This window comes from Myotis nattereri (assembly GCF_964212035.1).
Source record: "Myotis nattereri genome assembly, chromosome: X".
NCBI classification, from domain to species: domain Eukaryota; kingdom Metazoa; phylum Chordata; class Mammalia; order Chiroptera; family Vespertilionidae; genus Myotis; species Myotis nattereri.
The window spans coordinates 676,077-700,291 of record NC_138078.1 but is presented as its reverse complement, the minus strand read 5'-3'; the positions used below and the strand labels follow the sequence as shown (position 1 = coordinate 700,291).

Below are 24,215 nucleotides of genomic sequence, written 5' to 3'. Positions count from 1 at the left end.
ATAAATGTGAGATGTTTTCTGCGCCAGGTCAGGAGATCATAGCCTATTTCGCGAGAGACGCTCCCAGGCCCCCACCCTGGGCACCTGGGGCTGGTGATTAGCCGTGATGGGTCCACACCCTGGGCACCTGGGGCTGGTGATTAGCCGAGATGGGTCGCACACCCTGGGCACCTGGGGCTGGTGATTAGCCGAGATGGGTCGCACACCCTGGGCACCTGGGGCTGGTGATTAGCCGAGATGGGCCCACACCCTGGGCACCTGGAGCTGGTGATTAGCCGAGATGGGCCCACACCCTGGGCACCTGGGGCTGGTGATTAGCCGTGATGGACCCACACTCTGGGCACCTGGGGCTGGTGATTAGCCGAGATGGGCCCACACCCTGGGCACCTGGGGCTGGTGATTAGCCGAGATGGGCCCACACCCTGGGCACCTGGGGCTGGTGATTAGCCGGGATGGGTCGCAGGGATGATGCACGCACACTCTCTCCCGGGTCCGAGGAGTGCAAGTGAGACCCCACCCGCCTGGCTGTGAAAACCCGTCGTCGTAGCTGCCACCATCGTCCCTTTCTTGCAGGAAGGAGGCATTTGTGAGTTCCATCCAGTTCAGAGGAGGCAATGAAATGATAGGGTTCGGAGCTATGTCTGCACCCTGGTCACACATGGGCCTCTGGGCGACATGCACCATGTCTATTGCCTGTGGTGTTCGCTTTAATATGTATTTTTTTTATTGATTTCGGAGAAGAAGGGAGAGGCAGAGAGAGAGAGACACACATCCAGGATGAGAGAGAATCATGCATCGGCCGCCTCCTGCACGCCCCCGACTGGGGGATCGAGCCCGCAACCCGGGCCTGTGCCCTTGACCGGGAATCGAACCCGGGGCCCTCCAGTCCGCAGGCCGGCGCTCTACCCACTGAGCCACACCGGCCGGCCCCAAGCCATCATCTTGGCCCATGAAGACAGGGGACATCATGATTAATCGTTGTTGTCTCAGGGATTGGCTGCCTGCCATCAGCTCATCCGGATGCATCATGATCCGAGCTCTGGGTGCCCTGCAAGCCGACCATCCACCCCCGGCACCCCCACCCCCGGCCCTGGGCACAGGCTGAACCCTCTGTGCCAGCGACGCCCAACTCAGCTCAGCCGTCTCCATCATCCGATTACCTTTGGATCCGCAGCCCCAGGGGATAAAACCAGTGACCTTTGTAGGACAGACCGGAATGGACCCATCCAGGTCAGAGCGTGGAGGGGCTGCGAGTCTGCGTGCAAAACCCAGGCTCCTCGATCGAAAAATTATCCAAAAAAAAAAAAAATCGCCCGGCCGGTGTGGCTCAGTGGTTAGAGCGTCAACCTAGGAACCAGGGGGTCACAGGTTCGATTCCCGGGCAAGGGCACAGGCCCGGGTTGCAGGCTCCATCCCCAAGCAGCAGGGGGCGTGCAGGAGGCAGCCGGTCCATGATTCTCTCTCCTCATGAATGTCTCTCTTTCTCTCTCCCTTCCTCTCTGAAATCAATACCAATATACATATTTAATTTTTTAAAAAATATACTTTATTGATTTTTTTACAGAGAGGAAGTGAGAGGGATAGAGAGTTAGAAACATCGATGATGAGAGAGAAACATCGATCAGCTGCCTCCTGCACGCCCCCCACTGGGGATGTGCCTGCAACCAGGGTACATGCCCTTGACCAGATTCGAACCTAGGACCCTTCAGTCCGCAGGCCGACGCTCTATCCACTGAGCCACACCAGTTAGGCCTGAATTTTCTCTTTTTAATGCTCACGCAATAATATATTTTTACCAGAGGCCCCGGTGCACGAATTCGTGCACCAGTGGGGTCCCTCAGCCTGGCCTGCGGGATTGGGCCGGAACCGGCTCTCCGACATCCCCCAAAGGGTCCTGGTCGACCGTCTGCCCCCTGGTGGTCAGTGCACGTCATAGCAACTGGTCAACCAGTCGACTCTCTGCCCCCTGGTGGTCAGTGCACGTCATAGTGACTGGTCGACTGTCTGCCCCCTGGTGGTCAGTGCACATCATAGCGAGCAGTTGACTGTCTGCCCCCTGGTGGTCAGTGCACGTCATAGCGAGCAGTTGACTGTCGGCCCCCTGGTGGCCAGTGCACGTCATAGCGACCAGTCGACTGTCTGCCCCCTGGTGGTCAGTGCACATCATAGCGAGCAGTTGACTATCGGCCCCCTGGTGGCCAGTGCACGTCATAGTGACTGGTCGACTGTCTGCCCCCTGGTGGTCAGTGCACATCGTAGCGAGCAGTTGACTGTCGGCCCCCTGGTGGTCAGTGCACGTCATAGCGACCAGTCGACTGTCTGCCCCCTGGTGGCCAGTGCACGTCATAGCGAGCAGTTGAGCGGCCTTATATCATTAGCATATGACGCTTTGATCGGTTGAACGGACAGCTGGACACTTAGCATACTAGGCTTTTATTCTATAGGATTGATTGTAGAGACTGAGGAAGAGAGAGGAAAAAAGAAACATAATGCGAGAAACATCGATCAGCGCCTCTCGTCGACGCCCCGATGGGGGATCGAACCCGTAACCCCAGCAGGTGCCCCGACCGGGAATCGAACCGTGACCTCCTGGTTCCCGGGTCGACGACGCTGAACCCCTGAGCCACACGCCCGAGACGATACGCCCGACAGAGATGAACATGGACGCTGCACCGAGTTCGAAAGAAATCAGTGTCCAATGGGTTCCTCCGGAACAATCTGTACCCGACGGGGGACGATTATTTGGCCCAAAATGAGGGCCTGTGGCTCCCTCGTCCCTCCGGCCTCTGACCTTCCCCGGGGCGTCCTCGCGAGCTCAGGCAGCGGGATGCACGGGGCGGCGTTCTCGGACGATGATGAAGAAATTTAACAAAAATTGCCAGGTAATCCTGGCCGGTGTGGCTCAGTGGATAGAGCGCCGGCCTGCGGACTGAAGGGTCCCGGGTTCGATTCCCGGTCAAGGTCATGGACCTGGGTTGCGGGCACATCCCCAGTGGGGGGCGTGCAGGAGGCGGCTGATCGATGTTTCTCTCTCATCGATGTCTCTGACTCTCTCTCCCTCTCCCTTCCTCTCTACAAAAAATCAATAAAATATATATTTTTAAAAAATAATCATGTTTTTATTGATTTCAGAAAGACACAGGGATAGGGAGAGAGAGAGAGAAACATCAATGATGAGAATCATGGATCAGCTGCCTCCTGCACGCCCCCCTACTGGGGATCGAGCCCGAAACCTGGCATCGAACCCGGGACCTTTCAGTCCGCACGCAGGCCGACGCTCTATCCACTGAGCCACACCGGCCAGGGCTGACATGCATTTTCATTTATCTTAGCGATGAATGCACACCAAATCTGGAAGAAGCTGCATTTTTTTATTTTATTTTATTATTTCTTATTTGTTTTTATCATCCTCACTCAAGGATCAATTTCATTTTTTTTTATAACTTCCTTTCTGGTGGTTTCCAGACATCGCTTGAGTGGATGTTTAACAGAGAGTGGAAGAGAGCTGTATTTTTAAAAAATATACATTTTTGTTAATTTCAGAGGGGAAGGGAGAGGGAGAGGGAGAGAGAATCATGGACCCGCTGCCTCCTGCACGCCCCCTACTGGGGATTTGAGCCCAAAAGCAAGGCATGTGCCCTTGACCGGGATTCGAACCCAGGACCCTTCAGTCCGCAGGCCGACGCTCTACCCACTGAGCCACACCAGCCAGGGCTCAATAAAGAATTTAAATTAAAAAAAAAGAGAGAGAGAGAGAGGCCCAAATCTACGAGGCAGGACATGGGGTGGACTCCAAGGCATCCAACCTCCGTGAGTCGCCTCCCCCCCACTCCGGGCGGATCCGGCGGAAATTAAAGCTCCCAAAACAGGCGATTTCCCCATTTGCACAGACGCCGTGTTGGCCAAAGCCCAGCTCATTGCGCCTCCGGATTCGCCTCTGACTCACAAAGGCGCCTCGCTGGGGCTTAATTGGGGAACGGGCGCGACGGCGTCTATTTCTGAAAACGCCTCATTTTCTGTGTGTGTGTGTGTACTGATTTCTGAGATGTCTCGTTTTTTGGTTTTTTTTTTTTTCATCCAAATATGCAGAAAGTCACAAAAAAATAAAAATTGGCCAGGCCGGTGTGGCTCAGTGGGTAGAGCGTCGGCCTGCGGACGGCAGGGTCCCGAGTTCGAATCCCGGTCCAGGGCCCAGGCCCGGGTTGCGGGCTCGGTACCCAGGAGGGGGCGTGCAGGAGGCGGCCGATCCCTGATTCTCTCTCATCATCGATGTTTCTCTCTCTCCCTCTCCCTTCCTCGCTGAAGTTAATCCTACAGAATAAAAGGCTAATATGTAAATTGTCCCCTCGAACGGGAGTTCGACCAGGGGGCGGGGCGCCTCTCTCCAGCCAGCCCGGATCGGGGCAGGCCCGCAGGACGTCACCCGTGCACGAATTCATGCACCGGGGCCTCTAGTAAAAATATATTAAAAAAACAAAATTAAATTAAATTAAAATAAGATAAAATAGAGACACGTGCACTGTTTGTGCTGTGCGTCTCCTAACCAGGCCCCTTGCTTGGTTTTTATCAGAGGAGGTTTGGCTGAGGCTGGAAATCGAGGGGAAAAAAAGGCGGGTAGGGTGGGGGTTGGCCAGTGTGGGTCAGTGGTTAGAGCGCCGACCTAGGAACCAGGAGGTCCTGGGTTCGATTCCCGGACAAGCGCACATGCCCGGGTTGTGGGCTCGATCCCCAGTAGGGGGCGTGCAGAATCGAACCCAGGACCCTTCAGCCCTCGGGCCGACGCTCCATCCACTGAGCCGCACCGGCCAGGGCCGGAGTCCAGACTCTTCCTGGCAGCGTGGAGTCAACACGTCTTGGAAAACCAGGCCCCTTCCCTCCACGCTGGGGGGCAGCCTGTCTGCTCCAATGAAGGGGTGACCTTTGGACCAGAGCCTGGGTCCCTGAGCCTTTGGACTGCAAACCTGGATCTCTCTGCAGGCTGGGGTTTGGGGTGCGTGTGGAGGGGGGGGGGTTCGTCTAGCGGAGACAGGTAGCAACCCCGTGAGAAGGGCTCTGAACCTCTAAGTCTGACATTTCCCGGAGGCAGACACACTCCAGTGAGCAGCCCTGGCTCCCCAAGGCGCCCTGAAGGTCATGGCTGCCTCCCCCCAGAAGGGGGTGACACAGATAAAACCCTGAACCCCTCCCCGAAACCAGCGTGAGAGCAGGTCCCCCCCAAACCCCCCCCCTTGGTGCCAAGGATACAGAATCTGGGGTGTTCTTCAGCCCAGCGCCTCCTCACCCTGCAGACCTCGGCCAGACAGAAAACTTTGGGTAATAATGACGTATCCACACCTGGCCGGCCTGTGTGGCTCAGGGGTTGGGCATCGATCGACCTAGGAACCAGGGGGTCCCGGGTTCGATTCCCGGTCAAGGGCACAGGCCCGGGTTGCGGGCTCCATCCCTAGTCGGGGGCGTGCAGGAGGCAGCCGGTCCCTGATTCTCTTTCATCATCGATGTTTCTTTTTCTTTTTCTTTTTCTTTTTTAATTTATGCTGGTTTGTTTGTTTGCTTTTTTATTTCAAGAAATATTATTTTAATATAATAAAGTTACATGGAATAAACATGAATATTTCAAGAAAAAAATGATCTTAAATATAATCATGTTATTCATCCTTGACATCTCTGTCTCGCTTCGTAAATAATAATAATAATAATAAAGTAATGGTATAGCCTTAGCCGGTGTGGCTCAGTGGATAGAGCATTGGCCTGCGGATGGAAGGGTCCCGGGTTCGATTCCGGTCAAGGGCACATGCCTGGGTTGCGGGCTTGGTCCAATGTGCTGGAGGCAGCCAATCAAGGATTCCCGCTCATCATTAATGTTTCTACCTCTTTCTTCCTCTCCCTTGTTCTCTGAAATCAATCAATCAATCAATCAATCCATCAATATAAAGTAATGGTATACCTGTAACGGGAGGCCATTAAATTAAATAATCCAATACATCTAAATTCTTAGACACAGCAAGAGCTGGGCAAATGCCCACCATGACGGGGATCATGTGTGTTATTCAAGAGAAAACACTTTGCCACCCGTTTCCTGGGAAATCCATGGCCCTCCTACCTCTGACATGTTCTACCCACAAAGCCCATCGGCGCCTCAGATTGGACAAATCTGTGTGTGTGTGTGTGGGGGGGGTGGAGACACTATTTGGGACTGTCCTCGCCACCCCCCCGACCCCCGTCCACATACACACACTGAACTGCATGGCATCCCTTCTCCCTGCCTCTCTCAGAACGTCAGGGCCCCAGACACCGGAGACCCGTTGCCATGGCAACCATGGACGCCTGCCCCCTGGTGGCCTTTCCTGGGAACCTCCTTTTTGTCAACACATCTGGTCAACCTTCCATCAGGAAGTCTTCAATAGCCCTGGTCGGGGGCCCATGTAGGAGGGCCCGGTTCATGTCTCTCTCTCTCTCTCTCTCTCTCTCTCTCTCTCTCTCTCTCTCTCTCTCTCTCTCTCCTACCTACCTACCTACCGATCCATGTGTCTGTGTATCTATCCATCCATCCATCCATCCATCATCTCCCTGGGGCTCCAGGCATCCATGGATCAGTGGCCGCCTCCCTCCCGTCTCTGCCTCCATCTCCACGTGGCTTCTCCTATCTCTTAATCTTTTTTCTCTTCTTTTTTTTGAATTTTTATTTATTTTTTTAAATATATATTGTTATTGATGTCAGAGAGGAAGGGAGAGGGAGAGAGAGAAACATCCATGATGAGAGAGAATCATGGATCGCCCGCCTCCCGCACGCCCCCTACTGGGGATCGAGCCCACAACCCGGGCAGGTGTGCCCTTGACCGGGAATCGAACCCGGGACCCTTCAGTCCGCAGGCTGATGCTCTACCCACTGAGCCACACCAGCCAGGGCTCTTCTGTGTCTGACTCGGACCCTGTCCTTGAAGGGAGGCCCACCCTGACCCAGAGTTCTGTTCCCAGGGTCTGGGGGGTCAGGACGTGGACACATCAATTTGGGGGGGCTCCCCCCGGCTCCTCCCCACACCCCAATATCAGGAAACCTCTGTCTCAGCAGGTCACCCCAAGTGGCTCCTCTATGTCTGATTTCTATAAACCCCCAAAGGTATTGTCAGAGGTAATACATGTTTTTGGGGTTTTTTTTGTTTTTTCAAATCATATGACTTGGCATTTCTGGATATAAATAAACCGGGTGATTCCGGCTAAACACAGCCGGGGAGATGGGCCGATTCCAGGGGAAACGCCGTAAAGATAACAGAGTGTGAAACGTCCACGTTTGAACACGGGGGTAGGGGCCCCGGCTGGTGTGGCTCAGTGGATAGAGCACCAGCCTGCGGACTGAAGGGTCCCGGGTTCGATTCCCGGTCAAGGGCACATGCCCGGGTTGTGGGCTCGATCCCCAGTAGGGGGCGTGCGGGAGGCGGCCGATCCTTGATTCTCTCTCCTCATGGATGTTTCTATCTATATCTTCTCCCTTCCTCTCTCTGAAATCAATAAAAAATATGTATATATTTTTTAAAAAAGGACATATTCTCGGGTTGTGGGCTCCATCCCCAGTGGGGGGCGTGCAGGAGGCAGCTGAACCATGATTCTCTCTCATCATTAATATTTCTCTCTCCCTCCCTCTCCCTTCTTCTCTGAAATCCATAAAAAAATACATTTAAACACATTATTTTCAACCACAAAGCAGGGATGTGGGTGCTGGGACAGGGAGCCATTCTCCAGGGGCAGCTACTGATGGGTCCCTGCCAGCCCCCCAGCACCCCAAGACCCCAGGACCCCAGGACCCCGACTCAGTGGCTGACAATTAACGAGGACCCCCCTCGGGCCCCATGAAAGAGAGGCCTCAGCTAATGAGCAGGCTAATGAGGAGGCAGGAGATGCGTTCAATCAAAGGTCAAGTTTCAGGGAAAGGGTGGCAAATGGATCCCCCGCTGGGACCCCAATCACCCCCTCTGCTCGCAAACACCCTTTGATCTCCCCAGTTCACGGTCAGCGAAGGTCACGGCCTTTGATTTAAAAGTGTGGGACTTGCCCTGACCGGTATGGGTCAGTGGATAGAGCGTCGGCCTGTGGACTGAAGGGTCCCGGGTTCAAATCCCGGTCAAGGGCATGTACCTGGGTTGCGGGCACATCCCCAGTGGGGGGCGTGCAGGAGGCAGCTGATCGATGTTTCTCTCTCATCGATGTTTCTAACTCTCTATCCCTCTCCCTTCCTCTCTGTAAAAAAATCAATAAAATATATATTTAAAAAAAAAAATAAAAAGTATGGGAGTTGCCACCCCCAGAGTCTGACCCAAGAGTCCTCCTCCCATCTCCCCAGTCCTGAACCAACAGCATCGTTCAGACATGCATGGAATTTCCAGAAATGTCTGTTATCTACCAACGAAACCATCCAGTGCGGTTTTGTATTTCTTTTTAAAATAGATTTTTATGGATTTCAGAGCGGAAGGGAGAGGGAGAGGGAGAGGGAGAGGGAGAGGGAGAGGGAGAGGGAGAGGGAGAGGGAGAGAGAGAGAGAGAGAGAGAGAGAGGGAGAGAGAGAGAGAGAAACACACATGATGAGAGAGAACCATGCATCGGCCGCCTCCTGCACGCCCCCTATTGGGGATCGAGCCCGCAACCCGGGCTGTGCCCTTGACCGGGAATGGAACCCGGGACCCTTCAGTCCGCAAGCCCACGCTCTAGCCACTGAGTCAAACCTGCTAGAACTGGTTTGTAAATTCTTAGCATAGTTGTTGTTTTTTTTTTTTAAAAAAAAACTTATTTTATTGATTTTTTTTACAGAGAGGAAGGGAGAAGGATAGAATTAGAAACATCGATGAGAGAGAAACATCGATCAGCTGCCTCCTGCACGCCCCCCACTGGGGATGTGCCCGCAACCCAGGTACATGGCCTTGACCAGGAATCGAACCCGGGACCCTTCAGTCCGCAGGCCAACGCTCTACCCACTGAGCCACACCGGTCAGGGCTAGCATAGTTTTTTGTTTTTTTTCAAAGGGGAGAGAGAGGCTGCCAAAATGTCCGCTTTCCTGCAAGCAACATGTAAAGAAAGGAAAGAAAGAAAGACAAGAAAGAAAGAAAGAAAGAAAGAAAGAAAGAAAGAAAGAAAGAAAGAAAGAAAGAAAGAAAGAAAGAGAGAGAGGGGGGGGAGGGAGGGAGGAAGGAAGGAAGGAAGGAAAAGAAAGGAAAAGAAAGGAAGAAAGAAAGAAAGAAAAAAGAAAAGAAAAGAAAAGAAAAGAAAAGAAAAGAAAAGAAAAGAAAAGAAAAGAAAAGAAAAGAAAAGAAAAGGAAAGAAAAGAAAAAAAACAATGAGTTTCCAAGGAGAAGGCTGGTTGACCAGCTGGCTGAGGATTTGATGGAGCAACAGCGCCCTCTGCTGTCCGTGGTTATAATTGTTCGTTCACACCCTGGTCACATCTACCTGGATGTGGGGGGCAGAGCGGACAGGGGACATCTAAGGGGCGCATTTCAGAAAGCGCTGCATGAGGGGAGACCAAGAATGTCCCCCAGATGCCCAGGTCCTGCTCCCCTACAATACAATAGAATAGAGCAGCGGTTCTCAACCTTCTGGCCCTTGAATGCAGCCCCCCATGCTGCGGGGACCCCCAACCATAACATTATTCTCGTGGCTGCGTCATCGCTGTCATGTGGCTGCTGTGACGAATCGTCATGGAAACATCTGATCTGCAGGAAGGATTTTCATGGTGACACATGGAACATCATGAAAGCTCAGTGATCAATCACAAAAACAATATGTGATTATAGATGTGTTTTCCGATGGTTTGAAGAGACCCCTGGGAAAGGGTCGTTCGACCCCCAAAGCGGTTGAGACCCACAGGTTGAGAACCGCTGGAATAGAGTGAAGTGGAATGAAATGGAATGATAGAAAATAATTTTTTAAAAAAAGAAGACAAGCCAGGTGGCATTGCTCAGTGGTTAGCGTCGACCTGTGAACCTGGAGGTCAGGGTTCGATTCCCGGTCAAAGGCACAGGCCCGGGTTGTGGGTTCGAACACCAGTAGGGGGCGTACAGGAGGCGGCTGGTCCATGATTCTCTCTCATCATGGATGTTTCTCTCTCTCCCTCTCTCTTCCTCTCTGAAATAAATTACATAGATAGATAGATAGATAGATAGATAGATAGATAGATAGATAGAGATGATAGATAGATAGATATAGATGATAGATATCTAGATAGATAGATGATAGATAGATAGATAGATAGATAGATAGATAGATAGATAGATAGATAGTAGATAGATATAGATGATAGATATCTAGATAGATAGATAGGTAGATAGATTATAGATAGAGTTCTACATTGTCTAGCTGGTGTGGCTCAGTGGTTGAGCGTCGACCTAGGAACCAGGAGGTCACGGTTTGATTCCCGGCCAAGGGCACAAGCCCGGGTTGCCAGCTTAATCCCCAGTAAGGGGCATGCAGGAGGCAGCCGATCCATCATTCTCTCTCATCATTCATGTTTCTCTGTCTCTCTCCCTCTCCCTTCCCCTCTGAGATCAAAAAAACAATGAATTGATTAAAAAAATAATGAATAAATAAAACAAGGCAATACCCAGAATGTGAAGCAACTGTCAGCAACTGTCCACAGAAACCCCAAGTCACTGGCTAGACCAGCGTGCAACACAAGACACGTAGCCGAGGCCATCAGTCTATTGACTATTCTTTTTAGATATTTTTTTATTGATTTCAGAGAAGAAGGGAGAGGGAGAGAGAGAAACATCAACAATGAGAGAGAATCATGGATCGGCCGCCTCCTGCACGCCCCCTACTGGGGATCGAGCCCGCAACCCGGGCCTGTGCCTTTGACCAGAATCGAACACGGGATCCCTCAGTCCGCAGGCTGATACTCTATCCACTGAGCCACACCAGCTAGGGCTAATTGACTATTTCTTTAAATATTTTTTTATTGATTTCAGAGATGAAAGGAGAGAGAGAGAAGCATGGGTCGGCCGCGTCCTGCACGCCCCCTACTGGGGATCGAGCCCACAACCTGGGCATGTGCCCTTGACCGGGAATCGAACCCTGACCTCCTGGTTCCTAGGTCAACACTCAACCAACCCCTGAGACACACCGGTGACGACTTTTGCGTCTCAATAGCAGCAGCACACCCGTAGGGGGCGCTACTTCCTGGCCAGGATGGCGCCGTACGTGCCCGGGATCCTCCTGCACTGCACGTCCCCGAAGCCGGCCGCAGCCAGGAGAGCCCCGTACTGGGCGGGGGTCCGCTCCCGGCCCTCCGTCTGCACCAGCATGTTCAGCGAGTACAGCTGTGTGGTCAGAGGTCCCCGCCCGTCGGGGTCCAGGAGGCTCTCCACGACCAGGACCCCACCACCTGCCACAGGGGGAGACAGGATGAGTGAGGGACAAACAAGACGGAGAGAAAGAAATTAGAATGCATTTCTTTGCTTTTTATTTTAATTTAATTTTATTGTGTAAAGTATTACAAACAGCCCAAACTGGTGTGGCTCAGTGGGTAGAGCGTCGGCCTGCGGACTGAAGGGTCCTGGGTTCGATTCCGGTCAAGGGCATGTACCTGGGTTGCGGGCACATCCCCAGTGGGGGGTGTGCAGGAGGCAGCTGATCCATGTTTCTCTCTCATCGATGTTTCTAACTCTCTATCCCTCTCCCTTCCTCTCTGTAAAAAAAAATCAAAAAAATATATTTCTTTAAAAATAAAAGAAAATAAAGTATTACCTTTCAGTCCATAGGCCAACGCTCTATCCACTCAGCCACACCGGCCAGGGTCCATTAATAATTCTTTTTTTAAATATTTTTTTATTGATTTTTTACAGAGAGGAAGGGAGAGGGCAAGAGACTCAGAAACATCGATGAGAGAGACACATCGATCAGCTGCCTCCTGCACACCCCCCACTGGGGATGTGCCTGCAACCACGGTACATGCCCTTGACCGGAATCGAACCCGGAACCCTTGAGTCCACAGGCCGACGCTCTATCCATTGAGCCACACCGGCCAGGGCTCCTTTAATAATTCTTTCTCCCTTTTGGCCTTGTCCATTCCTCCTTTGCCAACCCGAACAGTTTCCAAATCTCCATGGACTTTAGCATGAACGGGCCTCAGGGAACATTCGGGGGGGGGGGGGTCCCCAGCCCACCCACTGGCTATGCCCGTGGCCGCCTGGATCTTCAGATGGATGGACCTCAAGGGACATCCAAGGGTGGGTCCCCCCCACACACACAGAGAGACTGTGTCCAGGTCCCTTGGGCCTCCTGATGGATGATCGGGCCTCACAGGACACCTGGAACCGTGCCCCTCCTCCCCACCCACCGCCCCACCCCCGCCTACCTGGCTTGCAGGCCTCATGGATTCTCGCCAGCAGGTGAGAGCATCTCTCATCGGGCCAGTCATGTAGGACCCGGGCCAGGATGTAGAGATCGGCCTCCGGGAGGGGGTCCTTAAAGAAATCGCCTGAAACACAGGGTAGGGGTCCCAGGGTCAGCCCTGGGTGCAATCCCATTGGACCGGAACAATGGAAAGGTCACCTGGGCCAGGCTGGGCTGGCATGGGTCAGTTGGTTGAGTGTCAACCTAGGAACCAGGAGGTCACGGGTTCGATTCCCGGTCAAGGGCACATGCCCGGGTTGCGGGCTCGATCCCCAGCAGGGGGCGGGCAGGAGGCAGCCGGTCCATGATTCTCGTCAATGAGAACATGTTTCTATCTCTCTCTCCTTCTCTGAAATCAAATCATATCAATCAATCAATCAATAGAAGTCTACATTGCCCAATCAATCAATCAATAGAGTTCCTCATTGCCTAATCAATCAATAGAGTTCTACTACACTGTCCAGCCAGTGAGGCTCAGTTATTGAGCATCAAACTTGTGAACCAGGAGGTCCCAGGTTCGATTCCCGGTCAAGGGCACATGCCCAGGTTGCAGGATCCATCCGCAGTAGGGGGCGTGCAGGAGGCGGCCGGTCCATGATTCTCTCTCATCATGGATGTTTCTCTCTCTCCTTCTCCCTTTCTCTCTGAAATCAATTAAAATTAATTTAGATGATAGATAGATGATAGACAGATAGATATAGATATAGATAGATGATAGATAGATATAGATATAGATAGATGATAGATAGAGATAGATAGATAGATAGATAGATAGATAGATAGATAGATAGACAGATAGATAGATAGATAGATATAGACAAATAGATAGAGTTCTACATTGCCTGGTCAGCGTGGCTCAGTGGTGGATCGTCAACTTATTGACCAGGATGTCAGGGTTCGATTCCCGGTCAAGGGTACGAGCCCGGGTTGTGCGCAACATCCCCAGTGGGGGGCGTGCAGGAGGCAGCCAACCCATGATTCTCTCTCATCATGGATGTTTCTCTCTCTCTCCCTCTCCCTTCCTCTCTGATATCAATTAAAATATATAGTTTTTAAAAGTTCTACGTTGAGGACGTGTCTTTGGAAGGTGGAGGAGTCACTCGGACCCCCCACCGTTGGCCTCTCCCAGCCTCGGGGACGCATCCACGTGTCCCTGGGGACACAGACAACAGGCGAACACCCACCTTCCTGGAAGCCGATGCGTCCTTCCTCGGGGGACAGGAAGTGATCCTTTGCCGTCTGCACCACGGATGGGAGGTCGAATACGGTGACCCGACACCCCGGGTACAGAGAAACACACGCCTTGGCCAGAGCCCCAGAGCAGCCTGGGAGTGGACAGAGAGGGTGGTGGGCAGAGAGGAAGGTCCGAGCAGCCCCCATCAACCCCTGAGGGTCCAGGAGGCCTCCCCTGGGATTGCTCCCCAGCATCTGGGGGAGGGGACAGGATGACACCTCGGACGCAAGCAGCCATTCTTAGGCTGGGAGACCCCATGACGATGATGGTGTGGCCCATGGACCAGCCACATCCCAGGAGGTTGTCAGAAACTCAGATTCTCGCTCAGTGGTTGAGCATTGACCTATGAGCCAGGAGGTCCCGGGTTCAAGTCCCAGTCAAGGGCACATGCCCGGGTTGTGGGCTCCATCCCCAGTGGGGGGCATGCAGGAGGCAGCCGGCCCATGATTCTCTCTCATCATGGATGTTTCTCTTTCTCTCTCTCCCTCTCTGGACTGAAATCAAATCAATCAATTAATCAATCAGTAGAAGTCTACATAGCTCAATCAATCAATAGAATTCTACATGGCCCAGCCACTGTGGCTCAGTTGTTGAGTGTCAGCCTATGAACCAGGACGTTCAGGGTTCGATTCCCGGTCAAGGGCACAGGCCCGGGTTGCGAGCTCCATCCCCAGTGGGGGGCGTGCAGGAGGCAGCCGGTCCCTGATTCTCTCTCATCATGGATGTTTCTCTCTCTCTCTCTCCCTCTCCTTTCCTCTCTGAAATCAATAAAAAAATGTATATATTTTTAAAAATGCACAAAAGACAAGGGTCCAGACACTCCCCATGCAGAATTGTAAACATGTGGGTTAGATGCTCACCCCCGAGGTCACAGACGAGTGGGAATGGTGACAGGTCAAAGGCAGCCAGCACACTGCTCCCCTGGACACTCCAGACGTCCTGCAGGGCCTGCATGAACAGCAGCCTCTCCCCCTCGGACCTGGCGGGGGAAACCCCGGGAAACCAAACTCCTCAGAACCATGCGAATGTAAACCAAAAGGTCCCGGGTTCGAGTCCTGGTCGGGGCACAGGCCCGGGTTGTGGGCTCGATCCCCAGTGGGGGGCGTGCAGGAGGCAGCCGGTCCATGATTCTCTCTCCTCATGATGTTTCTCTCTCTCTCCCTCTCCCTTCCTCTCTGAAATCAATAAAAATATGCTTTAAAAAAATAAAAAAAATATTTATCTATATATTTTTTCAATAAAGTAAAATAATAAGTTGGGTTTGCTCATAGTCATTCCAAGACAAGGGCAAATTCTACATCTAATCAGAACCTTGATCTACCCAGACATTACAACGGCAACATCTGTTTGTATTTAATTTAATTTAATTTTATTTTATTTTATTTTTTGTAAAATATATTTTATTGATTTTTTACAGAGAGGAAGGGAGAGAGATAGAGAATTAAAAACATCAATGAGGGAGACACATCGATCAGCTGCCTCCTGCACACCCCTCACTGGGGATGTGCCCGCAACCAAGGTACATGCCCTTGACCAGGAATCGAACCCGGGACCCTTCAGTCCGCAGGCCAACGATCTACCCACTGAGCCACACCGGCTTCGGCTGTTTTTAACTTTAAATTAAATATCGACGTCAATGTGTTTGGCTCTATTTGGACACAATTATTCAGTCCGGAGAGGGGAACAGTTTGTAAACGACATGATGGCCTAACCACATCACTGTACACCTGAGACGAATCTAAAACAATATTAAATGAAAACTCTAATTGAAAAAAATTGTCAATTAAAAAATGTAAAAATAAAAATAAAAATCCTAGCCGGTGTGGCTCAGCAGTTGAGCATCGACCTAGGAACCAGGAGGTCCCAGGTTCGATTCCCGGTCAAGGGCACAGGCCCGGGTTCTGGGCTCAAACCCCAGTAGGGGGCGTGCAGGAGGCGGCCGGTCCATGATTCTCTCTCCTCATTGATGTTTCTATCTGCTTCTCCCTCTTCCTTCCTCTCTGAAATCAATAACATTATTTTTTTTTTAAAAAAAAAGACTTTAGCCCTGACCGGTGTGGCTCAGTGAATAGAGCGTCAGCCTGGGGACTCAAGGGTCCCGGGTTCGATTCCAGGTCAAGGGCATGTACCTTGGTTGCGGGCACATCCCCATTGGGGGGCGTGCAGGAGGCAGCTGATCGATGTTTCTCTCTCTTCGATGTTTCTAACTCTCTCTCCCTCTCCCTTCCTCTCTGTAAAAAATCAATAAAAAATATTTTTTTTAAAAAACTGACTTTAAAATAAAATACTGCATCACCTATAAATAATAATAATAAGCATAATGCTATGAGAGTAAGGACTTTGCATTACCTGTAGATGGCGGTAAAGAGCTGCTCTGAGGGAACCCCAAACGCCTTCAGATACTGGTTCTTCCCTTCTCTGAAATCGGGGGGCAAAGTGGGGGGAGGGGGAGGAGCTGTCACCCCAGTTCTGAGAGATCCCTTAATTAGTCAATCCATTCACACAGGTGGTCACCCATCCTCCCCTTCAATCAGAGATGGGACACACAGGACGCGTAACTGATCGGCGAAACACGCTCTCGCTTTCCTTTCTGGGGCAAAAGACACGCGTGTTCAGGGCTGGAGGGTCCCCGACCAGCTCAGCCCTCTGACATGAGCCAAGGAGGAATGAAATGTAACAGAAAGAGTGACTGCCCGGACAGTGTGGCTCAGTGGTTGGGCATCGACGCATGCAGGTGACGGTCAATCAATATTTCTCTCTTATCAATGTTTCTCTCTCCCTCTGTCTTTCCCTTCCTCTCTCTCTAAAAATAAATTAATAAAAATATGTTTTAGCCCTGACTGGTGTGGCTCAGTGGATAGAGCGTTGGCCTGCGGACTCAAGGGTCCTGGGTTCGATTCCGGTCAAGGGCATGTACCTTGGTTGCGGGCACATACCCAGTGGGGGGTGTGCAGGAGGCAGCTGATCCATATTTCTCTCTCATCGATGTTTTTGACTCTCTCTATTCCTCTCCCTTCCTCGCTGTAAAAAATCAAAAATATATATATATATTTTTAAAAATATATGTTTTAGTCCAACTGGTGTGCTCAGTGGTTGAGCGTCGACCTATGAACCAGGATGTCTTGGTTCGATTCCCGGTCAAGGGCACCTGCCCGGGTTGTGGGCTCCATCTCCAGTAGGGGGCATGCAGGAGGCAGCCAATCAGTGATTCTCTCTCATCATGGATGTTTCTATCTCTCCCTCCTTCTCCCTTTCTCTGTGAAATCAATAAAAATATATGTTTTTAAACATATATGAAAAAAGACTTAGACAATGATGAGCCTTTTGGGGACACCACACTCTAAAATGACTCCTCAACCAGCATGTGTGGATAGGAAATGCATTATAACTGGAAAGCCAGCTGGTCTACCTTCGATTGGAGAGCTGGCTGGTCTACCTTCGATTGGAGGGCCAGCTGGTCTACCTTCAATTGGAGGGCCAGCTGGTCTACCTTCGACTGGAGGGCCAGCTGGTCCTACCTTCAATTGGAGGGCCGGCTGGTCTACCTTCGACTGGAGGGCCAACTGGTCTACCTACAGCTAGTGGGGCACCCAGCTGGTCTACCTTCGATTGGAGGGCCGCCTGGTCTACCTTCGATTGGAGGGCTGGCTGGTCTACCTTCAATTGGAGGGCCGCCTTGTCTACCTTCGATTGGAGGGCCGGCTGGTCTACCTTCGATTGGAGGGCCGCCTGGTCTACCTTCGATTGGAGGGCTGGCTGGTCTACCTTCAATTGGAGGGCCGCCTTGTCTACCTTCGATTGGAGGGCCGGCTGGTCTACCTTCGATTGGAGGGCTGGCTGGTCTACCTTCAATTGGAGGGCCGCCTTGTCTACCTTCAATTGGAGAGTCGGCTGGTCTACCTTCAATTGGAGGGCCAGCTGGTCTACCTTCAATTGGAGGGCCGCCTTGTCTACCTTCGATTGGAGGGCCGGCTGGTCTACCTTCGATTGGAGGGCCGCCTGGTCTACCTTCAATTGGAGGGCTGCCTGGTCTACCTTCGATTGGAGGGCCAACTGGTCTACCTACAGCTAGTGGGGCAGCCAGCTGGTTTACCTTTGATTGGAGGGCCGGCTGGTCTACCTTCGATTGGAGGGCCGCCTGGTCTACCTTCGATTGGAGGGCCGGCTGGTCTACCTTCAATTGGAGGGCCGCCTGGTCTACCTTCAATTGGAGGGCCAGCTGGTCTACCTTCAATTGGAGAGCCGCCTGGTCTATCTTCGATTGGAGGGCCGGCTGGTCTACCTTCAATTGGAGAGCTGGCTGGTCTACTTTCAATTGGAGGGCCGCCTGGTCTACCTTCGATTGGAGGGCCGGCTGGTCTACCTTCGATTGGAGGGCCGGCTGGTCTACCTTCGATTGGAGGGCTGCCTGGTCTACCTTCGATTGGAGGGCCGGCTGGTCTACCTTCGATTGGAGGGCCGGCTGGTCTACCTTCGATTGGAGGGCCGGCTGGTCTACCTTCGATTGGAGGGCCAACTGGTCTCCCTACAGCTAGTGGGGCAGCCACCTGGTCTACCCCAGCTCCTCCTCCTCCTCCTCCTCCTCCTCCTCCTCCTCCTCCTCCTCCTCCTCCTCCCTCCCCCCAGGCATGTCCAGAACAACTGTCTCCCAGAAACACATCGATGGGTTGCCTCCTGCACGCGCCCCGACCAGAGCCCGGGCCGGGGAGGAGCCTGCCACCGAGGTACATGCCCTTGACCAGACTCGAACCCGGGACCCTTTGGTCCTCAGGCTGACGCTCTATCCACTGAGCAACACCGGACAGGGCCACAAGGACTTCTTATGAACAGATTCAGATGAAGTGACTTTCACGGGTCAACACCAGGTCACTTCACGCATTGCGGACGGATCCTGAGAATCCTCGCTTCATGTCACACAGTGTTTAACAAAGTCTCACACTTTAAAAAGACATTATTAGCTTGGCCTTAACCGGTGTGGCTCAGTGGATAGAGCATCGGCCTGCGGACTGAAAGGTCCCGGGTTCGATTCCTGGTCAAGGGCATGTACCTGGGTTGCGGGCACATCCGCAGTGGGGGGCGTGCAGGAGGCAGCCGATCGATGTTTCTCTCTCATCGATGTTTCTCACTCTATCCCTCTCCCTTCCTCTCTGTAAAAAACCAGTAAAATATATTTTAAAAAAATAAAAAATAGATAAAAAGACATTAGCTTGAAAGAACACGGAACCAATAACTTCAAACAGCAATGGGTATTTGATTTTAAGGCGTGCCTTTCACATGAATGTAAAACAGTTTTTTTTGTACCTCGTCCAATAGAAACGTATCTGGCCGCTGGGGAAAGCCAGCGATACAATGACTGGTCTGCCCTGACTGGTGTGGCTCAGTGGATAGAGCGTCGGCCTGCGGACTGAAAGGTCCCAGGTTCGATTCCTGGTCAAGTGCATGGACCTTGGTTGCGGGCACATCCTCAGTAGAGGGCGTGCAGGAGGCAGCTGATCGATGTTTCTCTCTCATTGATGTTTCTAACTCTCTCTCCCTCTCCCTTCTCTGTAAAAAAATCAATAAAATATATTTAAAAAAACAAACAAACAAAAAAAAACGACTGGTCTGCAGAACATCTGCTCTGATTTTCCCAAACCTGGAGGTGGCCCATTTGGATCTGCCAGGAACCTGGCATCCAAGTCCCCAATGTCCTGAACCAGCCCCTGGCGGCCGCCCCATTGACGCCACGCCCACCTCACGGCCTGGGCCAGGTGCGCCCAGCACAGGTAGGTCGTCCTGGCCAAGTAGAGCATCATGTGGTGCTGGGACCTGGGACTGGACCTGACCAGGTAGGTGCTGGAGAGCTCTGTGTTGTCATACAAAGCTGGGAACAGACAAAAACACACACACAGAAAAAAAACAAACAAAAAAAAGTAAGTTAAAGTTGTAGACGTGGCTGCAGGCTGTCACAACCTCATGATTACAATGTTTTTAATAGATTTTTTTTTTTATTGATTTCAGAGAGGAAGGGAGAGGGAGAGAGAGAATCATGGACCGGCTGCCTCCATGCCCCCCGTCGGGGATCGAGCCCACAACCCGGGCATGTGCCCTGACTGGGAATTGAACCCGGGACCTCCTGGTTCCTAGGTCGATGCTCAATCGCTGAGCCACACTGCCCGAGCTTTTCCTGGTTGTAGCATCTTTATTTTTTTTTAAATATATTTTATTGATTTTTTACAGAGAGGAAGGGAGAGGGATAGAGAGTGTGAAACATCGATGAGAGAGAAACATCGATCAGCTGCCTCCTGCACGCCCCCTACTGGGGATATGCCTGCAACCCAGGTACATGCCCTTGACCAGAATCGAACCCGGGACCCTTCAGTCCGCAGGCCGACGCTCTATCCACTGAGCCACACTGGCTAGGGCTGTAGCATCTTTCTATTCCTCTTAGGACAGGGGCCCAGTGTGGCCTATTCATGAAGAAGAAGGGGCTAACCCTTAACCGCCTCTGACCAACTTGTCATAGCGGCTGAACGCCTGCAGGTGTCTCCCATGGTCCCCAAAGCTGGGCCCACAAACCCAGGCCAATGTTCGCACCCACAATCCCAACAGGCACATGGCTCCTCGTTTCAGCAAAATGCTCACTGCCCGTCGCCGCTGTGCCCAGCCCACACTCCCCTGCTTTCTTGTACCAACTCAAGCAATGGTTTCTAGACTCTGCAATTTCACGGACGGACAGACGGACGGAAATCCTTAACATGCCCCGAAGGCTCAACCCAGGGTGAACGATGTTGAATTTTGCCAAGTAAGAGCTTCCTATCTAATAAAAGGCTAATCTGCAAATTGACCGAACAGTGGAACGGCCGCTCGCTATGATGTGCACTGACCACCAGGGGGCAGACGCTCAGCCAGAAGCCAGGCTCACAGCTGGCGAGTGCAGCGGCCATGGTGGGAGCCTCCCCTGCCTCCAGCACATCCCCTGAGGGCTCCCGGACTGTGAGAGGGCGCAGGCCAGGCTGAGGGCACCCCACAACCACCACCCAAGTGCACGAATTTTGTGCACCGGGCCTCTAGCTTTTAATAAAAGTGACCATCCCAGCCCCGCTCGTGTGGCTTGGAGGTTGAGCTTCGGCCTATGAACCAGGAGGTCCCGGGTTCGATTCCCGGTCAAGGGCACATGCCTGGGTTGCAGGATGGATCCCCAATAGGGGGGCGTGCAGGAGGCAGCCGATCCGTGATTCTCTCTCATCATGGATGTTTCTCTCTCTCTCTCTGTCTCTCTGTCACTCTCTCTTCTCTCTGAAATCAATACAAAATAATAGTTTCAAAGTACACTTACCTTTTCCTCCCCTCGTTTCCACCTGAAGGAGCTTGAGGGACACACAGGTGTCCAACAGCAGCTCCATCCCCCGGGAGCTGGTGCCCAGACGGGCGGCCACTGCTTCCGATCCCAGCGGCCCCGGGGCCTCGGCGAGGACGTCAAACACTCCCAGGTCGCACGCGGCAAAGAGAACCTGGGAAGAATTGAAAGGAGGGACTCAACGGATCCTTGTACAGCTGTGTTCATGGCGTCATGGCTCATCGCAGCCAGGAGGCGGGAGCAACCCAAGTGCCCATCGATGGATGAGTTAATACAGGGTCCGTCCAGAGTGGAATAGTATGCAGCCATGAAAAAGGACTGGCATTCTGATACCTGGTTCAACACGGATGGACCTTGAGGTCAGGAAGTGACGTAAGCCAGACACGGAAGGACAAATCCCGTAGGATTCTATTTAGATGAGGTCCCTAGACTCACAGATTCGCAGAGACAAAGTCGATGGGGGAGGGGCTGGGCAGTGAGTGCTCAAGGTGGACAGAGTGTCAGTAGGGACCTGAAGCCGACGGGCGTGCAGGAGGCAGCCGACCCATGATTCTCTCGCATCGTGGATGTTTCTCTCCCTCTCTCTGTCTCTTCCACTCTGAAATCAATTAAAAATATATTTAAATAAAAAATAAAAATAGCCCTAACCGGTGTGGCTCAGTGGATAGAGCGTCGGCCTGCGAACTGAAGGGTCCCGGGTTCGATTCCAGTCAAGGGCATGTACCTGGGTTGTGGGCACATCCCCGGTGGGGGGCGTGCAGAAGGCAGCTGATTGATGTTTCTCTCTCATCGATCTTTCTTTCTTTCTTTTTTTTTTGAATATTTTATTGATTTTTTTTACAGAGAGGAAGGGAAAGGGATAGAGAGTTAGAAACATCGATCAGCTGCCTCTTGCACACCCCCTACTGGGTATGTGGCCGCAACCAAGGTACATGCCCTTGGCCGGAATTGAACCTGGGACCCTACAGTCCGCAGGCCGACGCTCTATCCACTGAGCCACACCGGTCAGGGCGTCATCGATCTTTCTAACTCTCTGTCCCTCTCCCTTCCTGTCTGTAAAAAACCAATAAAATATATTTAAAAATAAATAAAAATAAAAATAAAGGGGCGAGATCAACCAAAGGCCTTGTATGCATGCATAGAGGCCTAACCAATGGACACAGACACCAGGGGGGTGAGGGCATGAGTGGGGTGGGGGGTGGGGGGGAAAGGGGGGATAAGGACACATATGTAATACCTTAATCAATAAAGAAAAAATAAAATATAATATAAATAAACAAAATACTACTACTAATAAATAAAAGTAAATAGAACATTTGAAAAATAAAAAAAAAATAGCCCTAGCCTGTGTGGCTCAGTGGATAGAGCGTCGGCCTGAGGACTGAGGGTCCCGGGTTCGATTCCGGCCAAGGGCACATGCCCGGGTTGCAGGCTCCATCCCCAGCAGGGGGCGTGCAGGAGGCAGCCGATCGGTGATTCTCTCTCATCATAAGTGTTTCTCTCTCTCCCCCTCTTCCTTCCTCTCTGAAATCAGTAAAAATATGTATTTTTTAAAAAAAAGAAAAATTAAAAAATTAAAATTAAATAAATATATATGTTTTAAAAATTATAAATAAATGAAATGAAAACATCATTCTGAGCTCGGGTCCCTGGGTGCCCCACAAACCCCCAAGAAAGGTCCCCGTGCCCCAATGGCCAGGCGTCTGCTTGTTGGCTTCCTATAGTCCCAGAACATTGGGGTCACCCCCAAACAAGACCCCCCACACCCATCAAGCACCTTCTCCCCATCCCCCACCCCCTCTCCCACTCACAGCATCCGATCGCCCCCCTGTGGCCCCTAATTCCAGAGGCCCCTCCTACCTGGGAAACCATGAACCCCTGGGAGTACTGGTCCAGGAGCCCCAGGCTGGGGTGCCCCTCCGGGCAACTCATTTCCTTCCAGGCTCTGAGGGTCCCCTGGGAGGGTTCCAGGCTGCAGGGACAGTGGTTAGAGCGTGGCCGGTGTTGCTCAGTGGTTAGAGCGCCGGCCTGCGCACGGAAAAGGTCGCGGGTTCGATTCCAGGTCGAGGGCTCGAGGTACCTGGGTTGCAAATTCGCGCCCCGATGGACCGGAGCTGGGTGCCTGCGGGTCCACTGGGGGATGTGTCTGTCTCTCTCTCTCTCTCTCATGGGAGGGGGGAGGCAATGGAAAAAATATCCTCAAATGGGATTAACAAGAACGAAAGACAATAATCCCATGGGCTTTATTAAAGGGATGATTCGGCTTATACGTTCCCCCCGTTGGCTTTCGGCTCACACACGCTGCCCTTAAGCCAGCGGTTCTAAACCTTCCTCAGGCCGCGACCCTTGAATACAGCGCCCCATGCTGTGGGGACCCCCAACCATAACATTATTCTCGTGGCTACTTCATCACTATATCTATATCATCTATATCTATATCATCTATATCTATATCTATATCTATATCTATATCTATATCTATATCATCTATACCTATATCATCTATACCTATATCATCTATACCTATACCATCTATATCTATATCATCTATATCATCTATATCTACATCTATATCTATATCATCTATATCTATATCATCTATATCTATATCTATATCTATATCATCTATAGCTATATCTATGTCATCTATATCTATATCTATATCATCTATATCTAAAGCTATATTATCTGTATCTATATATCTATATCATCTATATCTATATCTGTATATCTATCTATATCAGTGGTTCCCAACCTTCCTAAGTCTGCGACCCCTGAACACAGCTCCCCATGCTGTGGGGACCCCCAACCATAACATTATTCTCGTGGCTACGTCATCGCTGTCATGTGGCTGCTGTTACGAATCGTCATGGAAACATCTGATCTGCAGGATGGATTTTCATGGTGACACATGGAACATCATGAAAGCACAGCGATCGATCACAAAAACATTATGTGTTTACAGATGTGTTTTCCGACAGTCTGAGGCGACCCCTGTGACAGGGCCGTTCGACCACCAAAGGGGTGGCGACCCACAGGTTGAGAACCGCTGCCCTAAGGGATCCAGGCCATTACAATAATTTATTACGTAATTTTCAAATTTTAATGAGTTCAGGTTTAAATTAAATTTTATTAAAAATTGATTTGTGCAATGGGGGGGGGGGAAGGAGACATATGTACTACTATTTGTAATATTTTAAATAAAATTTTTAAAAAATATGATTTGTGTACATTTTTTTAAAAATATATTTTATTGATTTTACAGA

The 24,215-nt window shown here is 51.5% G+C and overlaps 1 protein-coding gene across 1 annotated transcript; it reads right to left on the bottom strand.

Annotated features, from left to right (window-relative positions):
* Positions 1-11,100: 11,100 nt before the first annotated feature.
* Positions 11,101-22,881, bottom strand: LOC308511144 (acetylserotonin O-methyltransferase-like; the record flags this gene model as incomplete). The annotated part of the gene is made up of 8 exons (XM_081081134.1): positions 11,101-11,366; positions 12,339-12,461; positions 13,561-13,701; positions 14,471-14,589; positions 15,960-16,028; positions 19,344-19,473; positions 20,929-21,103; positions 22,810-22,881. The coding sequence occupies 8 exons, from the start codon at positions 22,879-22,881 to the stop codon at positions 11,155-11,157; spliced, it is 1,041 nt and encodes a 346-aa protein (XP_080937260.1). The 3' UTR covers positions 11,101-11,154.
* Positions 22,882-24,215: the final 1,334 nt, after the last annotated feature.